Source organism: Cottoperca gobio, chromosome 2 (assembly GCF_900634415.1).
Source record: "Cottoperca gobio chromosome 2, fCotGob3.1, whole genome shotgun sequence".
Classification (NCBI taxonomy): Eukaryota; Metazoa; Chordata; class Actinopteri; order Perciformes; family Bovichtidae; genus Cottoperca; species Cottoperca gobio.
Window position 1 is genome coordinate 5,850,779 of NC_041356.1, and position 21,352 is coordinate 5,872,130.

The following is a 21,352-nucleotide window of genomic DNA, read 5'->3' on the forward strand; positions in this document are numbered from 1 at the left end:
CTTATTGTGAACACAGTCTCTGTCAGAGCAGGGCGAGTGTCAGACAACCTCTGGATACTCTTTAACTTGTCTTTCTGTGCCAGGATGTCTCTCCTTTGGGTTGTCCTCTCTCACGTCCTAAGCTGGACGGGCCTCTGTCAGCTCCTGTCTGTGGCCGGCACAGGACTCGGAGCTGTCGCTGCAGTTTGGACGGTGAGGCTGTTGGGGCGACACGCCTGGTACACATACAGACTGTCCTGCTTCAGCAAGCCACATGCAACTTCCTGGCTTTTGGGCCACCTGGGCCAGGTAGGATATTTACTGCACACCTGGTAAAACACACACTAACATGCATTTATAGCTTTATTTGTTACCTTTAAAGGATATTGTGCTCATTTTTAGATTTATACTTGTATTTTTGGTTTCTGCTAGAACATGTTCACATGCTTTAATGTTTGGAAAAACATTACATTTTTCCCATACTGTCTGTCCCCCTCTGAAGCGCTCCGTTTTAGCGCCTGTCTCTTTGAGCCCCCCTTTCAAAAAAGGCTGCTCTGATTGGTCAGTGTTTTCGGGTCTTCTGTATCTGCGCTCTTGGCACCGTCATTGCAACCAGGCAACTATAAAATATAATAGCACTGTAGCCGCACCTTCTACCTACATATATATATATATATTGTTGTGACATCACAACCTTTTCACCTCGTTTAAAGGCGCAGTTCTTGAATACGGGCATTTTGTCATGGATTGAGCGTTTTGATACTTTCAAAGTATTGCTCCACCTAGACCTTTTTACAATATGTGACCTTTTAAAGGTTGTGTCATTGTTGTAATTCTTGTCAAATGTTGAAACATAAGGAAATGTAGATTTCTCAGTGTAATACAGGATGTCAGTGTTGCAAAATATTAGGATTACAAAATATCCTCTTTTTGATATATTTCCCTTTGAAATGCTTAAATTCACTTTAGTAACCTTTTCATTTTAAAAGATCAAGTATACTGTATATTGAAATGTTTTGTTTGAACTAATATTTCTTTGCGCTTCAGATGCAGAGCACAGAAGAAGGTCTCCTGCAGGTGGATGACTTGGTGCGGATGTACACGCACTCTTGCAGCTGGTTCATCGGCCCTTTCTATCACCTGGTCAGACTCTTCCACCCTGACTACGTCAAACCTCTGCTCATGGCACCTGGTAGTGTATAGTTACTATAAACCTTTTTCACACCAGTTGATATTTGAACGATTAAAACTACATTTGATGCTTTTTGTTCTTCGCTCCTTCCCTCCATCCAGCCAGCATCACAGTGAAAGATGAGCTCATCTATGGCCATCTGCGTCCATGGCTTGGTGAGTCAAACAGCTCATGTCGCTCTGATTCATAACACTTAAGAAGATGACAGTTGAGAAATTTCAAATCCTTCTGATTACGTCCCAGGACAGAGCCTGCTGCTGCTCAATGGGGAGGAGTGGTCTCACAGGAGACGGCTGCTGACTCCAGCTTTCCATTTTGATATTCTGAAGAACTACATTGCAAAGTTTAACAGCGCAACTAACACCATGCACGTAAGACACCGAGCACTGTGCATGTGCGAGCAGAGAGATGTTAATATGTTGATCTTATGTTGCACACAGCCTTTACTATCTGTAAGAGTAACTGCATGTGGGTGTTGGATTTGTTCTGTCTTTCAGGACAAGTGGTGCGACCTTGCAGCAAAAGGCACGACAAACATAGAGATGTTTGACCACGTCACTCTGATGACGCTGGACAGTTTACTGAAATGTGCCTTTAGCTACAACAGCAACTGTCAGAGGTGAAGACGCACATTTGACCGTTTATCACAAATATATTCTTCTTCCATTGTCTCTTTTTAATTCCTTACTTTTTCTCTCCCCAGGTCCACCAGCGAGTACGTGTCAGCCATAGTGGAGCTAAGTGAGCTGATAATAGATCGTCGGCAGAAGATTTTGCACCACTGGGACTGTATTTACTGGAGAACACAGCAGGGAAAACGATTCAGAAAGGCCTTAAGCATTGTGCAGAGGTACAGCACATGCAGAGGTGTGACCTTCTGACCTTCATGTCACATTTAGGAACCATCAAGTCTGAGGAAACATCGTGAAACCAAACTGTTGCTGTAATATGTCAGTTCTAGGATTATAGATTGGGTTGTATTCTATTGTACCTTTGCATATTTACTTCATCACTCTTTTCTTATTTTACTGCAACGGCCACAATTTATGTTCAAGCTGATTTTATTTGTTTTCTCGCGATCACAAGTTCTTTACGTCGTCAAATGTCGTTTTCCCGAGATAACGGGATCATTATCTCGAGATCTTGTGATAACAAAACCTTTTTTTTTTTAGATAATATTTATATATACATAATTAATCTGAGAAAACAATGTTTGATAAATTAAACGTACATGTGTTATTTTGAGACGATGACTAAATGAATGAATAAATACCAAGTGATCTTGAGAAAGCTAATAAATGTAACTTGTTCACAAGGGAAAAGGGAGGAAATAAAATGTTTGAACCATGGCCATTTAGGGCTTCCGTAATAGTATCTTATCATAATGTATAAAATAGTAACTGTACATGTTACGTATCTCAGAAAACACAATTTTCAATATTCTGTATCAAGTTTTATAATAAGAATTTCTCAAACGTCTTGTTGTCTATTCTAATCCAACTTGTTTGCAGGTTCACCAGGAAGGTGGTTCAGAAGCGCCGAGCCCTGATCAGCCACCAGAAGACAGAAACAGATTTCACCAAAGCACCACAGAGAAAGAAAGATTTTGTGGACATCATACTGCTGTCAAAGGTAGGAGAGAAGAAGAAAATAGACAAAAAGGGACCATTTGAATCGTCAGGTCAAAGACTGCGATGTTATTCTGTGTAACTGCAGGACGAGGAGGGACGAGGCCTCACAGACGAGGAGATCCATGCTGAGGCCAACACCTTCATGTTCGCAGGTGAGAAGGTACATTTACTGCAGGACTGTACAATATCCAGGTACTTGTACCTCCTCATACTTAATTTCAGAGGCAAATTATGTACTTTTTGTCACTACAATTATTTGACACCTTTAGTTACTAGTTACTTAAATTAAGATTATTATTATTATACAAAACATATGAAGAGTTGAGATGATGCTCTGATAAAAATGACAGTTTATCAATTAAGTGATTAGTCGATTGAAAGAAAATTATTGTCACATGGTCTACTTCTCTGCTTTGAGTACTTTTACTTTTTTCAAATTTAAGTACATTTATCTGAATATACTTTTACTCAAGAGTGTAATCAGAGTATTTACACAGTGTGTGGGATTTCTTCCCTTAAAAGTTATACTCGCTTTTAAAGCTGCAGTTTGTTCTTTTAAATGTTCACAAAGATACTCACAGTTTCACATCCCATAAGATTTTATTTGAGACGTTTTAAATTTCGATCAAACTGTCCTATTTCTTCTCCACAGGTCACGACACGACGGGCAGTGCGATTTGCTGGACGTTGTATAATTTAGCACGACACGAGCCCTTTCAGGAGCAGTGCAGGGAGGAAGCGAGGGATCTGATGCAAGGACGAGACGGACATGAATTAGAGTGGTCAGAAAACACACACAGCCTGCATCATTTGTAATGTTCTCAGTAAAAAAATACTTAGTAAAAGGTGGAAGACTCAGTCTGAAACCCTGAAGTATTAAGTGCAGTTGAAAGTCAGAAGGCAGAAATAAGTGATATTGAAATGTGATTATCTTTATTTTAAGGGAGGATCTGTCCAACCTTCCCTTCACCACCATGTGCATCAGAGAGTCTCTCAGGCTGCACGCTCCTGTGCAGGCTGTGACAAGGAAGTACACCAAGGACATGACCCTGCCAGGGGAGCGGACGGTACCAAAGGGTGAGGGAGACGATTAGCTTTTTTGGAAGCTTTTTAAATAGATGTTTAAGTTCAAAAAGCAGCTTCTTGCTTCTTCTTTCAATCTTAAACCACATACAGATGTACGGATTACCGAAGCGGCCTACCAGGCACAGGCCTATCTACAAAATGTCACCACCCAGGATGAGATGCAAAATGACTACAAAGAGACACAAAACAACTACAGAAAGATTCTAAATGACAACAAAGAAACATAAAACGACTATAAAGAGACTCAACAACGACAGAATAACCACAAAGGGAGACAAAACAACAACAAAAAGAAGCTAAACAACCCTGTAGTATGTGTTTCTTGCTCCTGTGTAGGTTTCCTTGTGTGCCCAGGGGCCCTTTGTCTCATAATCCTCCAATGCACATACAGTAACTTCAGTTGTAAAAGAATCTTTTCAGGGATTCCCATATTAACCTCAACAAGGAAGTGAAACGCCTGACTGGCTAGATGCTCAGACTTTAGATAGTGAATCAAAATATTGATTTTTTTCCTGTTATTCTTTCCAAGGTGTCATCTCTTTGGTCAGTATTTATGGGACACATCACAACCCTGCTGTTTGGACAGACCCACACGTAAGAAATGAAGAAGAAAAAACCTTTCTTTTCACTTTAGGCTCAACTTTGTCTTGGTGAACCTGTGTGATTTACTCTCTTTCAGGAGTTTCAACCTCTGCGCTTTGACCCTGCAAACACAGAGGGACGGGCTTCTCATGCCTTCATTCCCTTCTCCTCGGGCCCCAGGTACTGCACCCTCATTGCTGCAAGGTAAATAAGATCTGACACAGTGAGCTGCTAAAGATGAGAGTCTGTGTGTGTTCACAGGAACTGTATTGGTCAGAAATTCGCCCTGGCGCAGCTTCGAGTCGTCGTAGCGTTGACCCTGCTCAGGTTTCGCCTGACCCCGGGAGTGAACCCTGAACTCGGGACCAGTTCCGGGGGAGTTCGGCGTCTCCCCCAACTCGTCCTGCGTGCCGAGGGAGGTTTGTGGGTGCAGCTGGAGCCTCTGACCTTGCACAGCCTGGAGGAGTTGCAGGAGGAATAAATCTTGTCGCTTGATTTATGTTTACTGTCTTGTTTTTAAATGCAATTAGTGTGAATGCTGACACAGCTCTTTAAGGCCATTTATTACTATTACTTTGCTTGTCTTTAACTCTTTTAAAAAAAAATTCAACAGTGTAATGCATTTAGTTTGTTTGAAATAAATCCTAAATAAAGTATTAAAAAATGTATCCTCATCCTTAAACAGGCTCTTCTTTTATCTAAAATTAAGAAAATAAATAACATGTTCAAACTAGGGGCCTGTGGCAGAGTAACAAATCACTGCATGATTGATCCTTCTGTAAATATGTGTATTGTAAAATCCCATACATTTTGCAAAACACTACATCGGGTAAAAAAAACTAAACAATAGCTTAGATATCACCATAAATCCAGTTGATTAGACAATAATTACAAGTTTTCTGAAATGTTATGTTTAATATAACCAAATGCTAACTTTTGGTGAATTTAGGATAAATCTATAGACACAAATAGAGTAATTGCAGTACCATAAATGTGTATTTTGGATGTTTTTTATTCACGAGTCCCTAAATCTCAGTCTCAGCAGTAACAACCTCTGGACACTAGGTGGCGGTATAAGGCTGATGTTTTATTGTGTATGTATGTGTGTGAAGAATTATTCGTTTGTATCCGCTTTTACAGAAGTAACTAAAGTGCATCAGTGAGCGTGCTGGTTGCTCACACATCTATAGTGAGTATGAAACAATTTAAATAAATAAGTAAATGTAAATGTATATTGTCCGGGTGGAGGCGGAGACAGTGTGAGCCTGTTGAGGTGGATTGTACTTTCAGTTTCAGACTCTCCAAACCATTCTCCACGCTTAACCTTACTTCACCTGTGATGTTTCTAGCCTTTGCATAACGTTATTTGACATGTGTATCACGGTTCAGAACGGAAGCAACCTGGATTTCCTCTCGTTTTTTTTGACAGTTTAACTGACGAAGAGTAAAATGCGGCTGCCTGTGACATCCATGATTGTGGCCGTTTTGCTGTGTGTTCTGCCGGCTGGTGTGTCCGCGGACTCCGGTGAGGTTATTACGTCTGGTTTCATTGTAAACTTGCTTGTTTTATACGTTTATAAGTATGATTGTGGGTTATATGTTGTGTCGCAGACTCGCAGTGTTGTAGCCTCCCATATCCATGACCGCACCCAGTGAAGCTGGATTTACAGGACAGCCAGCTAATATTAACTGTGTACAATACATAGTGCACGAGGGCGGACAACAGAATATGATGTGTAAAATAGATAAAGTAGAGCAACACAGAACCTTTAGGAATAGACTAGAGGAGAAAATACTATATAATAGCTGGCTGGGAAATAGAGTGGAACAATAGTTGTGAATATAATAGTTAGAGGAGTTCAAATGACTCAGCCTATGGGACACAATAAGGTAATTCCTGGACTCACAGCATCATGCCATTCTCTCTTTGAAAAAACAAAAGATATTGCCATGTTTGGACTCATAATGTTCCCTCTGGGGGTCAATCTTGACACCCTGGGTGAATGTTGCGAGTCCAATATAAAGAGTCCCATCAAAAAGGGAAAAAGAAGGTATATTTATGTTTTGGAGTAAAACATGTGCGCGCATGGGCCCCGGGACACTACGGGTTAAATAGAAACGCTTTCATAAAATCAATGAACACTGTAATCCCTACTTCTATTGGTTTGTTTTGTCTGTGCGATAGCTTTGTCCTCGTACTATAATACTGTTTTTATTTTTTATTTTTGTCATTTATAATAAAATCCAAAGAAAATAAAAAGCAAATAGTGAAAAATGTCAATCCTAGTTACTTTCTTTATCAGTCCAAAAAGATGATATGAAACAGAGAAAAGCAGCAAATCCCATATATATGTAAAATACACAAATGTTTTCAATATTCTGTGAACTAATTCTTTTTTTGAACTTTCCAATGTGTCTCTATTCCTTCTTTTTTCTCTTCTCTTGGTAAACTCAACCACTATTTTATTACCTAGAATTTAACCAGGGTCCAGTGAATAAACAGCCCAATTACACAATGTATATAAAATCATCTTCTTATCCTTTGCAGGGATTACACTCTACAAGAAGGTGGGTGATGCTGTAGTCCTAAAACCAGGCACCGCCTCTGTGACTGGCCCCATCATCAACATCCTGTGGAAAGATGGAGGTAACATCGCCATGGAGTGGGAAGGAGCGGAAATTGATAGTAAACGTCACTTCAAAGGTACACCGTGGTGTCTGTGGGATCAAATATGTGCTTCAGCGGTGCGAGTTCTAACCCCTATCTGTGTCGGGCGTATTTTTAAAGAACGTGGTCACCTGAACACTTCTACTGGAGCGATGACAATCACAGGACTGACTCCAGAGGACAGTGGGCTGTACACTCCAGAGATCAACAACGAGATCAGGAGTCCAACAATTCTCAAAGTCATCTGTAAGTGCATCACACAGTTTAACCAAGTTTCCAGTGGGAATGTTGGGCGTTTCCCTGAATGTCATTCAGATTTCCCTGTTTGTTCTCTGTGATAATATTAATGTGGGCCCTTATCGAGCATGCTCAGGATGTTTTCTCATTGCAATAATCTAAAGCAGGGGTCACCAACCTTTTTGATACTGATAGCTACTTCAAGGTGCTGAATAATACGAAGGGCTACTTGTTTGATACAAACTTCCTGAATAACATAGTTGCACGGTTCTCCTTTAATGATAATATTAATATCATAATAAATATTAATATATGTGAAGATCACATGTTAATGTTAATTATTCCTCACAATGATTTACCATGGTAGGAAACACAGATATATAGAGTTATCACATCTGATATTTTTGTAAATATCTTTATTGACAGTTTTGTATGAATGAGAACATTTGTAGCATTTTGTTCAAAATCACACCAGTTATATTTTAGTACAAAGTATTACTTATGTAAAACAAATTAAGGAAATCATTAACTGTCACATCTTCAAATCATATCCTGTTTGTACAAACCACTAACTTTGTAACATCAGAGAGTGGAGATCACATCGGAACCTTTCTTCTCGTCTTAGAACAGTGTTTGCAATAACATCATTGCACCTTTCAACACCTCTCTGTCCGAAAAGGCTTTCTTATTCTTTATTATAAAATGTGCAGCTCTAAATTAAGCTTCCGTTGCTTTCTGTGACTTGTTCACCGGCCTGGTGAAAACAGACTGCTGCTGTCCAAAGCTGCTTTAACTCTCGGCTTGTTCTGCCCGCAGTGCTGCAGGTGGTAGTTAGTTAGCATGTAGTTAGCATGTAGTTAGCATGGTAGCTTTGTGACACGTACCGAAGTGACTCCACAATGTGCCGCTTTGCCGTCGCCCCGCAAATGAGACATACACACTTTTCTTTCAGTGTTGTAAAAAATAATTATTCCTCCCAATCATTGTGAAAATAGTTCGTTTTCTTTCGCTTTTCTGCATGTTTAGCGTAAAAAATGCAGCTCGCGCCCCACCGTAGCTGCTCCCGCTAGCTTGTCCCAGCGAGAAGGGAAATGGAGATTTAGCTTACAGGGTCAGAGTTCATACATACAGAAAACATTTTTGTTTTTTAAATTCTATATTCAATATTGTCATTTTAAAATAAAGAATAATTCAAGTGTTATTGATTTTTTTAACCCAGCAAAACAATTAAATACACATTTTAGACGGAGCTTCATGGTGACCGCGTTGGTACCCCTGATCTAAAGGTTACTTCGCTTTTATCCGTAGAGAAATAACAAATATAATTTCATCCTATTTCACTTTCAGTTGTTCTTGTTTTAGTTAATTAATTTGCTTTAAACTTTAACTGCTTTATTTATTATCAAGTTTCTTATTTTCTATATTTTTAGTTTTTTTACTCCACTGTATTGTACATTTATTCTCTACCACAATGTATATATTATTAATAAGTATATAATATTAAATATAAATGGATATTAGGGATAATGTCAGTAAATGTGTGTAAATTAAAGACTTACCGTGCGATTGTAGTTTAAGAAACTGAAAAGGCAACGGGGTTATCATGACTCTAAAGGCCTGTTTCTAATATCTTTGTCTTCAATAACAACAGTTCCCGTTCCTAAACCCACCGTTGTTGAATCCTGTAACGATGAGAAGACCAGTTGTACTCTGACCTGCGGCGGGGACACCATGGACCCCGAACTGGTCACCCGCAGGTGGAAGTTAGGTGATAAGGTGACCTTTTCATCTAAGGAGCTTCACATTACAAAGGTAGTTTCTCAACTAGCATTTCTCAAACACATTGGAGTTGACTTATCGTACGATGTGAGCTGAAACATTTTTACTAATTATCGGCAACAGCTCCGGCGTGGGAACATTTTGTGTTGAATCCGTGTTGTTGTTACTTATTTCTAACTTTGAGCTGATATGTGTAGAAACTGGATTGGTGGTATATTGCCTGTTAAGGAATGAATGACCGTCTATACCGCAAAATGTTTGTATTTGCGTAACTATTTCACTCTACTTCTAGGACGTCAGTTTGAATATAAGCGAGTTCAGCTGTGAGTTGGAGAATCCAGTGAGTCAGGAGAGCAGCCAGCCCCTCCCCAACCCGTTCAACACCAGTGAGTTATTGCACTGACAACACTCTGCTGTGTGAGCCGCTGTAAAGCCCACCTATTGCTGCTGTTGTCATTTACAGGAGCGGTACCTGTCGGAAAAACAATGAACATTTCCACCGGAGTCACAGTCTTCCTCTGTCTGCTGGTGGCGGTGGTGCTGCTGGTTTCCCTTCACAGATGTAAAACAGGTGAGAAGTCTTTATTTAGGGACGCACGATATAAATGATCGATGGTCGATAATAAGAATAAGAGCAGCATCCACACACTGATACAGTGATACAGCCGTGTGCACCTTTAAAGTCGGTTTGGGATCCGCCAATAAATACAGAGAAGAAGAAGTGCAGCATAGAGAGACGAACATGTCGAACGCTTTTCAGTTTCAGAGGAAGAGTCCAGTTTGCAATACAAGTACTTTACGAGACAATTACGTAAATTAACATTTGATGAGTCAGAACTGGTTTTTTTTTGTGATCAGTTATATTTGGTTCGATCAGATCTATGGAATATTAAATCTTTGCTCACTAAATGTTACCCTCGTAATCTACAGGTTATGAACTTCTTGTTAAAATACAAACATTTTTAATTATTGGTTATCTTATCGGTGTCAGTGATGAGAAGCAGGTAATTATCGGTTATCAGTATCGTCTGAAAAAATCTATTTAATTTTAATTTGATCAATATTAGCAAATCAAGGAGGTTTTTTTGGTACGATTTGTCTGTATTTCTGTATTTTTGTATTATTATTTTTAATGAGGAGAGAAGTTTTAATCATTCTGTTTGATTTCCTCTAGGAATGTGGTTCTTCCAAAAAAGTAAGGAATCTTTCAAAGCAATAAAAAGTTTATCGCAAAATACATTTTACCGAATTTTAACAAAGAGCAGGGAACATTTGTGAATTCTTTAAGTGTATGCTAATTAGTGTCTGAAAGGCATTCTGGGAAATGTAGGCAGTTTGAGAGAAATCAAGTCAAGCAGACACCATTTTATTCAGGGTTAAAAGTTTGCTTGATTTTACATTATTTAGTGACAGTGATGCTAAACAAGGAGATTTCTGGGCTTGTTTATTGTGTATATGATGCAAACAGTGATAAATGCTGACTTTAACATTATCTGCTGTGATTCTCTCTCTGTAGCAGCCATGCCGTGGGAAGCAGGTCAGTAACTTAAATGACTTCATACATATTAAACACTTTAAAGATACAATGACTTCTCCTGTTAATGTTGCTGCCCTGTTCTCCACCACTACAGACTTCTGGAAGAACGACAGACCACGTAAGTTTCAGCCACTGTCAGTTTTCTGTATTTAATTATTTTACTTGTTATTATGATGAAGAAGTTGACATCCATTCGTCTATATCATTAACACAGAAATAGCTACTGAATCTAATGGCACCAGTGCTCAAGAGAAGGGACTGACTGATGGTAAGATACTGAAACAGAATCACCTGCTTGTCTCTAAATAATCATTTAAAGTCATATATCTATAACAATATATGTGTATGACTCTTCTTTCCTTTCGTCCTTTGGCAGAGGAAACACCGATGGCATAGGGGCCAAACAACGGCACGTCAGAACCTGTCAGGTGTAGCATCCACAGTGAAGAGGAAATGTTTCAGTGTTCCTGTGTTTACAGTACACATATTATTTAAAATCCCTTATTAGTAGCGTCGGCTCAAGTGCCTCAAATCTAGAAGTAATGATGCAGGAATAAGTGAGTGAAGTTATCTTTAGGATCATTTCAAAGGTATAGTTTAGACACAAAACTGACAAAGTGAGTATAAAGACGTTTTAAAGACTGGAGTTCTGCTGCTTGTTTAAAACAGTTGTCCGACGCAGTTCGGCGGACACAGGATGGAGGGACTGTGAGCCGAGTCAACATAATGTTTGGGAGGTTTTTACCGGGAGCCGAAATCATCCGCTGAGGTCTCCTCCTCTCCAAAACAAACAGACCGGCTGATTTAAAACCGGTACAAACACTAAATTAAGTATTTTCATGTGAAACATCAGTGTTTCTCCAATGCAATTCAGCTGCCGCAAAACGTTTGAGCTCAGCTTGTTTCTCTGAGAACTTCAGATCCAGACAAAATCCTTTCATCCGGTTAAAATATATAGTTAAAAACTACCAAGATCTAAAGAGTGTGCCGTAAAAATGTGGTTTAAAGTGGATACAGAGTAAATGTATGACAACCACAAAGGGGAAAACTTATTTTTCGACATTTTAACAAGGAAAGGTTACTTTTAGAAGGCTAAGAAGGGAAGTATTACGGTACATTTATTTAGCATGAAATAAAGATAGACCAATAGACTACACATGCAGTGCAGAAATAAATAAATAGAATGTAATAAACGCTTTGAGACTTTCCACTGAGGCACTGAGCTCAGACAATAGCAGGAAAGTGCTCCTTCCTGTCTTGCAGCATACCTGACACCTCAGACTCATTAAACCAAGCAGGACTGGTGTGGATCCGTGTCTCGGTGTTAGAGAAGAGCTTGGACTGTGTGGGGCGGAAGTGGACTGATTAGAGGGAAAAGAGACGCCATTGTGTGTTTTCAGCCGCCAGCTCTGCCAACAAAGCAAGGCATTGTCCCGTTCTTTACTGCAACAGCTACTATGCGAGTTGTGAACTAAATATTGTGAGATTTCAAGCTTGAAAGTCAATCAGCTATTTTTATTTTGGGGTTTTCTTTGTGTATTATAACTTCATAGATCTCATTTACTCCATCGTTGTTTGTTTGTATTTTATTGTGTATTGGGCTTTTATTTTGAAGGGCAGAGTATAGATGTTTGCTTTCTGTGTGTGGACGTGTGCTCTAAAAGGGATGATTGTTTTTGCACTTTCTTTCTTAGTTTTTTTCCTTGTAGTTTAAAATATGTTGCAATACAGCGGAACAAATAGTTTGTTCTTGTAACATACTAACTGAAGACTTTCAGGTTAAATGATTTGTGAAAATTGTTTAACATGCAAAGCTTCTTAGGGATGAAGTTTTTTTAAATTGTAAAAAGTTCTCTATACTCCGTTTCCACAAAAAGCTCTGAGTTATTCAATCCGTTAGCTTAGTATTTAAGTGTTTGTGAATGTAAAGAATGCAGGTATATAAATTAAGTGCTTTTGTATGAGCTGTATTTAATAAAAGCAACAGAATTTCATGTCTATTTCTTCCTACTCCAAAATAAAGTAACAGTTCAGAATTGAACCACTTGAGGGCAGCAAGTCGACATTTCACTGTCACTGACAAGAGTTCATAAACTCATTACTAACATTACTAACTCATTTTATTTGTTTTGTTTTAAAAGGACTTGACACTCTTTGTATATAAAATCATTTTAAACTTCATTGTGTTTGATTATTAAAACACATAAATGACCTTATAGCTGCAGATTATTTTATATTTCAGTAACTAAGTACATTTACTCAGGTACAAGTACTACTTTATACTCCACTACATGTCAGTTTTCATTACTAGTTATTTTGCTGATTTAATTAATACAAATTATAAATCTAATACATTCTGATGCCCAGCAATTCAAATTAACTTTCACAGCTGCAACATTTAACTGATTAATGCATAAATAATATATATATAATTCATATTATTCTGAAATGTTCTGTTCAAGTTCTTTTACTTTAAATATATTTTGGTGCTACTTTTGTACTTTTAATTAACATTTTTAAAGTAGGACTTTTACTTGTAACAGAGCATTTTAAACGGTATTTCTTCCTTATTTATATTCAGAACTAGCAAGTTAAAATATAATAACATGCAGCCAATCAATTCACTGCAGACTTAGCAACAAAACAAAAGCTCCACTTTGAACATTTTTCTAGAAGGTATGTTGTCAGACTAGATTTATAGCAGAGGGTTCATCACGTCACCGTTCAGCTGTAGAAACAAACTGAAAACTGACCTCCTGCTAAGAAACGCAGAAAAACAAATAATAATCAGAGGAATCTTGTCTTTATGCTGCAGCTGACCAAACAACTCAGTTAAATCGAGTGCAACAGTATTAACATGTAGACACTATTTACCTGTATAAGCGTGTAGACAGAACTGGGAAACTAAACATTTAACTCATAAAACATCAAACGAGATGAAAGCTGCAGAACACACACAACACCCCCACGGTCCCGTCTCAGGACTGTTGTTGAAAAAATGATGAAGGAGACTTTTATCCACTAAACGTTATTTTATTTGTGAATTAAAATGTTTCGATTAAAGTCAGTGTTTTCCTTTTTACAGCATTCAGACAGATTCACAGCTACATTTATATCTCGGCAAAGATTCCAATCAAAAATATCTACACCTCCTGAATGGAAGTACAATATAATTCAGTCACTGCTGTTGTGTGAGGTGTAAGAAAGATCCTTCGGTTCATAAGGGCCACGCCTGCTTTACATTTCAGCAAACGGTCTGTTTTATAAAACCTATTTAAAGTGTGTACTGTAGTTCCTGTTGCATCTCTCCGTTCCTATATTCTCTACAAGGCCGAGACAACGGCTTCCTGCAGCCGTACCTGCACCGAAAATAAGAGAATTGGCAGCAAGACTATCGACTGGTGCTTTGTTTTCTAGGCTTCACCCAACATACATTTAATAACCAAATGTCGTGATTAAATGAGCGTGTAAATTAATTTCACATGTGATTCTTCCAACACATCCTGTATCCTGTTTAAATGCATCACATAAGGAGAACTCAAAATGTTCTGCTTCGACGTTACAGAGAAGATTTACAGCAACAATAAAATCATTTAAAAATTACATTTTGCAATGTGCTGCATAAAATGGGTTTACAGCTTCAGATAAACAGAGAACATCGATGATAAGAATGTGATGTGAAACGTGATCAGTCAGTACAGAAGGAAGAACTGTATCCTCTTAATACTCATCTGGATAATTGCTTTTCAAATTGGCACAAACACTGAATCATCGTCCTGTAACATTAGGTACAATAGGAGTGTGAAGGAAAGAAAAGATTTTAAAGTAACACTTAGTGATCACATAGTAATCATCAACCTTTGCTTTGAATCCCCAGTCGCTGAAAAAATGACAGCTCAGCATCCGGTACAAACACTACAAACACAAAGCTTAATTCTGGCCGTTCTGTTAATGATCCCTCTCTGTCCGATATGATTTGGCTCAATGTGAAAGCTTGTATGAAATTTAAAAAAAAAGTACAATTTACTCTTTTCAGTTACATCAAAAATGTAAAACTGTCCCCGTCTGTATGACCGGTGTAGTGCAGGAGCTTCAGGCAGAGGAGGCACTTCTATGATTAAGGCTCAGGAGCGAACACTGAAACCCTCCATGAACATCAGAGGGTTAAATGATTGATCCCGCTGAGTCTGAAGAGCTCATTAGATAAAATCTACATACGATATTAATAGAAAACAGAGCGAGACTAGTGTCTGGTCATTAGGCTCGGGCACTTTTGCCGTTAGACAAAGGTTCTGCCTCCGTACCTGCAGCCACGGGGCTGAGCTCTGTGGGCGCCGCTTGTTCGCTGGCCTGGTTTCTATAGTGACGGAAGATGACCACAGCAGCACAGACGAGGTAGACGACAGTGAGAATGGTGAAGTAAACGAAGTACACCAGGAACTGGAAGAAGAAAAAAAGGCATCTTAAAATGTGAAAATGATAAAATACTAATGGAGGACAAAAGTTCAACCCTAAACAACATTTTGTTAGTTTTACATCATTAAAGAAATGTCGTATTATTTCAAAACAAGAGGCCTACATTCTGTCCTTTTAGAAACTCTTAAAAAACAGCACTGTCCTAAATCATGGAGGTAATAATACAACTTCCGGCGGTGCGGTACTTCTGTGACTATGCTTTGAACTAGATTCACTAACACGGCAGTTTGCAAACAGAAACACTTCCCCCCACAAATAAATGCCTGTTCTTTTTTTCCTTGAGTGAACGGGATGTTTTACCTGAGCGTGCACGTCCAACGCCAGGCCTCTCTTGTCAGAAAATATCAGATTGATGATGCTCTTCAGCATGGTCCCTAAAAACGTGTTGATGCCAAACACTAAGGCACACAGCTCCTTGGTGAGTGACGAGGCTATCTGGAAACTATGGAGAGAGGATACAATGATGACCACAGACCGGACGGATGAGGAGCGCCATCATACATGGATTTTGGAGGTTTCAAATTGAGATTAAATCATAAATTGTGTTTGGCACTCACGTGGCAATCGGCACCAGGAACTGGTAGAAGCCTCTGAAGAGCACGTAGGCAGTGTAGCAGACCCAAATGTTGTCTGTGTTGAGCATGAGGAGCAGCAGACCTGCCTGCAGTGCTGTGATGACGCCGATGACCAGCTCGGACCAGACGTTCCACCGGATTTTCGTAAAGCCAGCGATGCAGGAAGCTATTGCACCTGCAGAAAGAGAAGCATCGATTAAAACTCAATTGTAGAGCCCTGGCTTCAAAATTGTACATTTTCAACCAGATTTTGCCTTTTTCTCACAAGCTTTTGTCTTAAGTTTATTATGTGCTTTATTATGTGATTAATAAGCCAAAAACAAAAGACTATTACTAAAATACTTTATAACAACAGTGCACACAACAATGTAAACACACGGGCATTTAAAGGGCTTAAAATTCTGAGAACTTACTAAAAGATGTAAATAATAATATGAATATATATATAGTTTTAAGGCAGTTTTTTGACATGGAAATTGTGACTATTTTTATAATTTACTTCCTGTTAGTTTGTTTTACAACATAACTGTTTGCATATGACTTTCGGGTTATTCAAATAAACTGCTACCTTTGTTCTTTAAAGCTGATTAAAAGGCAATTACGTATGACTAAACCCTTCAGCCCTTAACATAATAAAAGTTGTGTCATCAGTGACTCTACCTCTTAGCTACAGGTGACACAATGCACAGTCAGTACTAATATGAAGCTTTTTTTCCAGACTTTGATATCTGGATTTGACCCAATTTTGGTGTTTAATATCAACACCATCAGCTGTAAACCTGTACGCAACTACGAAATTCAAACACCAAAATCTGAAAAAACAAGGTCAAGAAACAGGCAGCACTCCAGTGGTAAGACTGAGTCTATTTGTACGACAAAAGGATCCAAGACGAGGCGATTATTTCACTTTCTTTTTTACCTTTGGATTGCTGAAACCAACACAATATCAAACTTATACTCATTCGTCTCCAATATACAGAGGAATTTTCCAATAGAGCATTTACCTGACAAGACGTTAATAATTTGATGTCAGGCTTCATTCACCGGTACAACCAGTGCGTTGTATTGTAGTTTGTTCTTTCTTTGCAATTTAACAATTCCATCTCGACAACTTTTCCCTTATCTTAGCTTGAAAACTGCTCGCAAAGAATGCTTGATTAGGAATTGTTTGTGGGTTTTCAGAGTAACTTTGTGTAAGAAAATTAAAGAACAAACAATTCCTTCTTGCCTTGTGCTGAAAGGCTTTTGATATTTTGTTGCTGTCGAGCACAGAGGAGGTGTCCACATTAGTTGCATCTAAATTTAGATGGCAAGCTGGAGTTGCATGCCGATGTGAATGAAAGCATCAAGGACTGTGAAACCTAACTGCTGTATGAGCACTGAGTAACAGGTATTCTATAAAAAACTGTGTTTTTTAGCTCAAGAAATGTCTCACTCAGCAGGGTAGAAGCTGCCTCCACTCCCCCGTTGTAAATATTCTTGTTCTCAGTGGCCGGGTAGACTTTGTTCCACAGGATGTGAACGTAGAACAGCACCAGGTAGTACCCTGTGGAGTTGAACACCCACCACAGGGACCAGAGCCTCAGGTTGGGCCTCCTCACCACATTTCTCACCTCCAGCAGCATCTGCACAAAGACAGAATCCTTCCAGCGTGATGCGGAGCTCTCTTTTGGGTTCATTATGTCCAGTTCCGATTTGGTGGCTACTGCCGCCACTTCCTTTTGCTCCTGATTCTGTGTCCGGTTAAAAAACAGGGAGCGTTTAGGCCAGGGCAGGCACAGCGAGAGAGTCAGACCAAAGCTGACAAAGCCCAAAGATATAGTGTTGAGGGTGTAGAAGCTGACGTTGCCCACGGATATGAACAGCTGGCCCAGCACTGAGCTGGTGAACACCCCCAAGAGGACTGCGGAGCGCGAGTATCCGGCCACGCGCTGGTAGAGAGCTGGGCTGACCAGGGAGAAGATGTAGGAGGAGTAGGCCACGCGGCAGGCCATGGTGATGCCGTAGAATAACTCCATCATCTGCATCTCGACGAGACTGGTGCCCAGGAGCAGAATGAGCCAGATGACCACCTGGCTGATGCCCTGGATGATCAGGACCGGCTTGTAGCGCAGGAAATCTGTGAGCAGGAAGGTCGGCACCAGCACGACCATGTAGGAGTACGTGAGCACAGGAGTGATCTCATTGGTCACCTGGAAATGACAGGAAGGTCAATTAAGAAATCAGTGAGGCGGATAAAGACTGCAGTCCTAGTTCACAACAACATGTTTCTCTGCTGGTAGGAAGTGTCAAAACTAATAATTCAATATTACAGTATATCAACTTTCAAGGGACAATATTGCAGTATTATGGCCACATCTTGTGACTCTGTAGTCCAAAATAACAATTGCAAGACATTTGTAGTAACTGATATTATCTATAGATATTTTTGACACAAAAGAAAATGATTAGGGGGCTTTAAATATCAGAACAAACCAAATTAAACTTCTAATAACTTACATTAGTTTTTAATTACATGCTTGCTTGGTGACATTAATTTGAACAATTGAGTTATTAAACAAGAACACAACATGACAACATCCATTGTTGTCCTGCATCATGACAGTGACACTGTCTGAGGTTACAAACGTAATTACAGCTAATAACTTCAGCTGATTCTGTGATATGTGGTAACTACAGTAATGTATGCGATATGGAAGGGAAACTGCTTCAGATATAAACAGACATTAAGATGAAATGCATCGGTGTTCCAGAGGTGGCTCAGCTGCTGAACTGCCCTTCTGGTCTAACAAAGAGTGTTTTCCAAACACTGTTTTATCTACTTTGACGGACAAATGCTTACAATATTTAACATGTTCTCCTGTCTGAAAGACACTTAGACAGGTAATCAACTCTCAGCATGAGGCCATGGTCAATTCAGAAAAAAAAAACCTTCCACGAATCACAGTCCACTGATGATTTTGTTCCTCGATTGTAAAACTTTCACAAAGCTAATACACGTAACTGCTATGGAGGAATGTGAACTTTGGCCATAGTAAGAAGGATCAGCAGACTCCACAGGACATTCATTAATTCTGCTGTGAAATGAGTGGCCGACTGCATGTAGGAAACCTTATGAAAGAGTCTTACAGGTTAACTTTTATTCTGTGCTTTCTGGACAGTCTCTTGCACCTTTTACCTTCATTTTATTAAACAGTTTCCAAATGTGGTGATCAAGACATAAGGGCCTGTACGAAAACCAGCAGAGCCAACACATTGCAGCCGGAGGAACTCACTAACCTGTTCCCTGGTGAAGTTCTTCTCAGTGCTGAGTAGATATGGTGTAATGAAGGGCTCCCCGGGCTTTATCGACACCATAAACCCAAAGAGACACAAGAATATTACGGACCACTTCCACTTTCGGGGCTCTGCGACTTCCTCTGGGGGACCTTCGGAGGGAGTCGGGCACTCCGAAGCAGAGACAACCATCTCTACGTCTCCATCTTTATGTCCTTCGCTGTCTTCAGGTGCAGGCGGCTTCAGGTCCATTTCTTTCTCCCCCTCTGATCTGTCCCCACTTCCTGCTGTGTCATCTGCTACCATTGTGTCCGCCGGACCACTCTGTGACGCAGAGTGTAACTTTTTCTGCTGTGTCAAATCACCATGTGGGGATTTGTTTTGACGGGAAAAGCGGCACAGTTCCTACTTGAAATGGTGAAACAAATGTGAAGACCCAACTGTTTTGGGTTTCAATCAAGCTGCCTCCCCATGCCAGAGAATACTACAATGGTGTAAATGAACCATTTAACAGGGTGATGACAAGGTGGTTAAAATGCAACATGCTGCAATTCGCATGTTGGAGAAAATGTTGACCTTTGCTCATTTCCACACTGTGACATTTTCTGACAGCAACCTATCCAGCGGCTGGGTCTGGTGTCATTGTTAACCTGAAATGATAACAATGTTGTCAGTTAGTCAGACTATTTTTGACACTGCAGACAGAAGACATTAAAGCCTGGCATAGTTTTCTACTGTGACAGACCATAACTTGATGCTTTATAGGCTACAGTTAACAACTTTGACGACACATCTGCAGCTCATGTTCCCACTAAATCAATTGCTTGGTGTATAAAATGTGAGAAATGCACATCAAGAGTTTTCAGAAGTTTTCTAATAGCTTGTTTTGTTTGACAAGCAGCCAAAAAATATTCATAGGAAAGTATGAAACACGTCGAATGAACTGGAACTTGTAAATTACTGGCTCTTTTTCTGTAAAACAAACATGCCAGGGACATGCTTGGAAACATCAGGGCTTTCCACGTATATTTCAAGTTAAGATAAGAACTTATTGATCCAACACTGGGGAAATGTACTTGTTACAGCACAACTATTTTTAAATTTAAAAATTAAGCAAAATGAAAATGACAAAAAACAATAACAACACAGCTATATAAACATTTACAATATACAGACATTTCACTTAAACATCTGATGATGGAAAATTGCACCTATGAGTGTAATACATGGTGTTTAGCATTGTAACGAAACACTATTGTTTTTTAATTAAAATATATATATATAAAAATAAATATTAAAAGCATTGCACAGGAGTATACAGTTGTATCCCGCCCCCCCCCCACAAAAAAAAAATCTGAGTACTTTTTAATGAAAGTGAAACACAGAGTGCTCCGGAGGAATGGTTTACCAGTTAACGTTACGTGTCAATACTTTTTAAGGCAAAGCAAATAAGTTACACAATTATTACATTCATGGGTAACACTAGTGTGTTGGCAAGCCAATGACTCACTGACTGTTACGTTAGCTGCTAATGTGCTAAGTGTGGTTGGGTTGTTGGTGTTTCACAACGAGCCAAGCATGCGTGATATCACTTTATAGCTCAATTTATGACACAGGTACGAAGTTATAGCTAGCTAGCAAGCTGGCTAACAGTATTTAAAGTATAAACAATGCACCTCTTGTAACTGTTGTTAGCACAACAATAGTGAAAACATGACCTTTATAGCAAGTAACTAACAGCCCGTGTACGCAACAAGATGTTTTTTTATTAAGAATGCACCATTTAGTTGTTTATCATTTTTAGGGTGCACGAAATTGAGTTAACGTTACATACCTCGTGTGCTCCATCTGAAGCTGCAGCGCTTAATGAGCTATCTCACTCTTCTGTCATCGCATAGACTTCTGGGAAATGTAGTTCTGCAGTTTTACTGCCGCAACAAAGATGGTGAAAACTTTATTTAACAATTGAAATTAAATTAAACTGAATTTCTTTCGGGTTGAAAAAAAAATGCATAATAAGATCCAAGATGGCACAAGTTAAAGTCAATTACGTTCCTACAATTTATGTTTTATTTCACATTTTTGTATTATGCAAGTGCTTTGCTCGCCATCTGCTGGACAAATAATAGTAAAACTACTTAAAATAAGAATAAACAATTATCAATTATAATTTTCTAAGGAATATTATTATAATGAGCCATAAAAGTAATATACACAATATATGTTGTAATAAAACATTAAATGCATAGAATTTTGTAGAACAATATTATAATGTATAACATTATATCAATTATTATAACTAGGTGATATCATGTGCTAATGTTAATGTCGTGT

At 39.1% G+C, this 21,352-nt stretch overlaps 3 protein-coding genes across 5 annotated transcripts; 2 read left to right on the forward strand and 1 right to left on the reverse strand.

Annotated features, from left to right (window-relative positions):
- The first annotated feature begins 19 nt into the window (after positions 1 to 19).
- cyp4f3 (cytochrome P450, family 4, subfamily F, polypeptide 3) lies at positions 20 to 4,965 on the forward strand. Of its 2 annotated transcripts, XM_029450623.1 has the most exons (13): positions 20 to 288; positions 1,027 to 1,171; positions 1,273 to 1,326; positions 1,415 to 1,542; positions 1,669 to 1,790; positions 1,875 to 2,021; positions 2,683 to 2,803; positions 2,888 to 2,954; positions 3,455 to 3,584; positions 3,746 to 3,879; positions 4,418 to 4,482; positions 4,568 to 4,650; positions 4,732 to 4,965. In XM_029450623.1, exons 1-13 carry the CDS (start codon positions 85 to 87, stop codon positions 4,949 to 4,951), a joined length of 1,620 nt encoding a protein of 539 aa, XP_029306483.1. In that variant the 5' UTR covers positions 20 to 84; the 3' UTR covers positions 4,952 to 4,965. The 2 variants fall into 2 exon arrangements, with proteins under 2 accessions (XP_029306483.1, XP_029306482.1); XM_029450622.1 differs by having other exon boundaries at positions 1,415 to 1,790.
- Positions 4,966 to 5,221: 256 nt separating this feature from the next.
- On the forward strand, positions 5,222 to 12,685 carry LOC115020622 (uncharacterized). The gene is made up of 12 exons (XM_029450624.1): positions 5,222 to 5,659; positions 5,900 to 5,995; positions 7,019 to 7,174; positions 7,259 to 7,384; positions 9,027 to 9,187; positions 9,447 to 9,540; positions 9,618 to 9,725; positions 10,329 to 10,349; positions 10,671 to 10,691; positions 10,786 to 10,809; positions 10,906 to 10,959; positions 11,068 to 12,685. The coding sequence occupies exons 2-12, from the start codon at positions 5,920 to 5,922 to the stop codon at positions 11,085 to 11,087; spliced, it is 861 nt and encodes a 286-aa protein (XP_029306484.1). The 5' UTR covers positions 5,222 to 5,659; positions 5,900 to 5,919; the 3' UTR covers positions 11,088 to 12,685.
- Positions 12,686 to 14,411: 1,726 nt separating this feature from the next.
- On the reverse strand, positions 14,412 to 20,945 carry slc19a1 (solute carrier family 19 member 1). Of its 2 annotated transcripts, none has more exons than XM_029451644.1 (6): positions 20,853 to 20,945; positions 19,022 to 19,668; positions 17,178 to 17,934; positions 15,725 to 15,917; positions 15,468 to 15,609; positions 14,412 to 15,131 (listed from the first exon to the last, which is right to left on the reverse strand). In XM_029451644.1, exons 2-6 carry the CDS (start codon positions 19,322 to 19,324, stop codon positions 14,949 to 14,951), a joined length of 1,578 nt encoding a protein of 525 aa, XP_029307504.1. In that variant the 5' UTR covers positions 19,325 to 19,668; positions 20,853 to 20,945; the 3' UTR covers positions 14,412 to 14,948. The 2 variants fall into 2 exon arrangements, with proteins under 2 accessions (XP_029307504.1, XP_029307513.1); XM_029451653.1 differs by lacking the exon at positions 20,853 to 20,945 and adding an exon at positions 20,737 to 20,827.
- Positions 20,946 to 21,352: the final 407 nt, after the last annotated feature.

Excerpts from the sequence above, each read along its gene's own strand:
- cyp4f3 (XM_029450622.1), top strand. The coding sequence starts at position 85 with ATGTCTCTCCTTTGGGTTGTCCTCTCTCACGTCCTAAGCTGGACGGGC. Across the intron at positions 2,804-2,887 it reads ACATCATACTGCTGTCAAAG|GACGAGGAGGGACGAGGCCT; the intron begins GTAGGAGAGAAG and ends GTGTAACTGCAG. Across the intron at positions 2,955-3,454 it reads CAACACCTTCATGTTCGCAG|GTCACGACACGACGGGCAGT; the intron begins GTGAGAAGGTAC and ends TCTTCTCCACAG.
- LOC115020622 (XM_029450624.1), top strand. The coding sequence starts at position 5,920 with ATGCGGCTGCCTGTGACATCCATGATTGTGGCCGTTTTGCTGTGTGTT. Across the intron at positions 5,996-7,018 it reads TGGTGTGTCCGCGGACTCCG|GGATTACACTCTACAAGAAG; the intron begins GTGAGGTTATTA and ends TATCCTTTGCAG. Across the intron at positions 10,692-10,785 it reads AGCCATGCCGTGGGAAGCAG|ACTTCTGGAAGAACGACAGA; the intron begins GTCAGTAACTTA and ends CCACCACTACAG.
- slc19a1 (XM_029451644.1), bottom strand. The coding sequence starts at position 19,324 with ATGGTAGCAGATGACACAGCAGGAAGTGGGGACAGATCAGAGGGGGAG. Across the intron at positions 15,918-17,177 it reads GGCAGCTTCTACCCTGCTGA|GTGCAATAGCTTCCTGCATC; the intron begins GTGAGACATTTC and ends CTCTTTCTGCAG. Across the intron at positions 15,132-15,467 it reads CGTTGGACGTGCACGCTCAG|TTCCTGGTGTACTTCGTTTA; the intron begins GTAAAACATCCC and ends TTCTTCTTCCAG.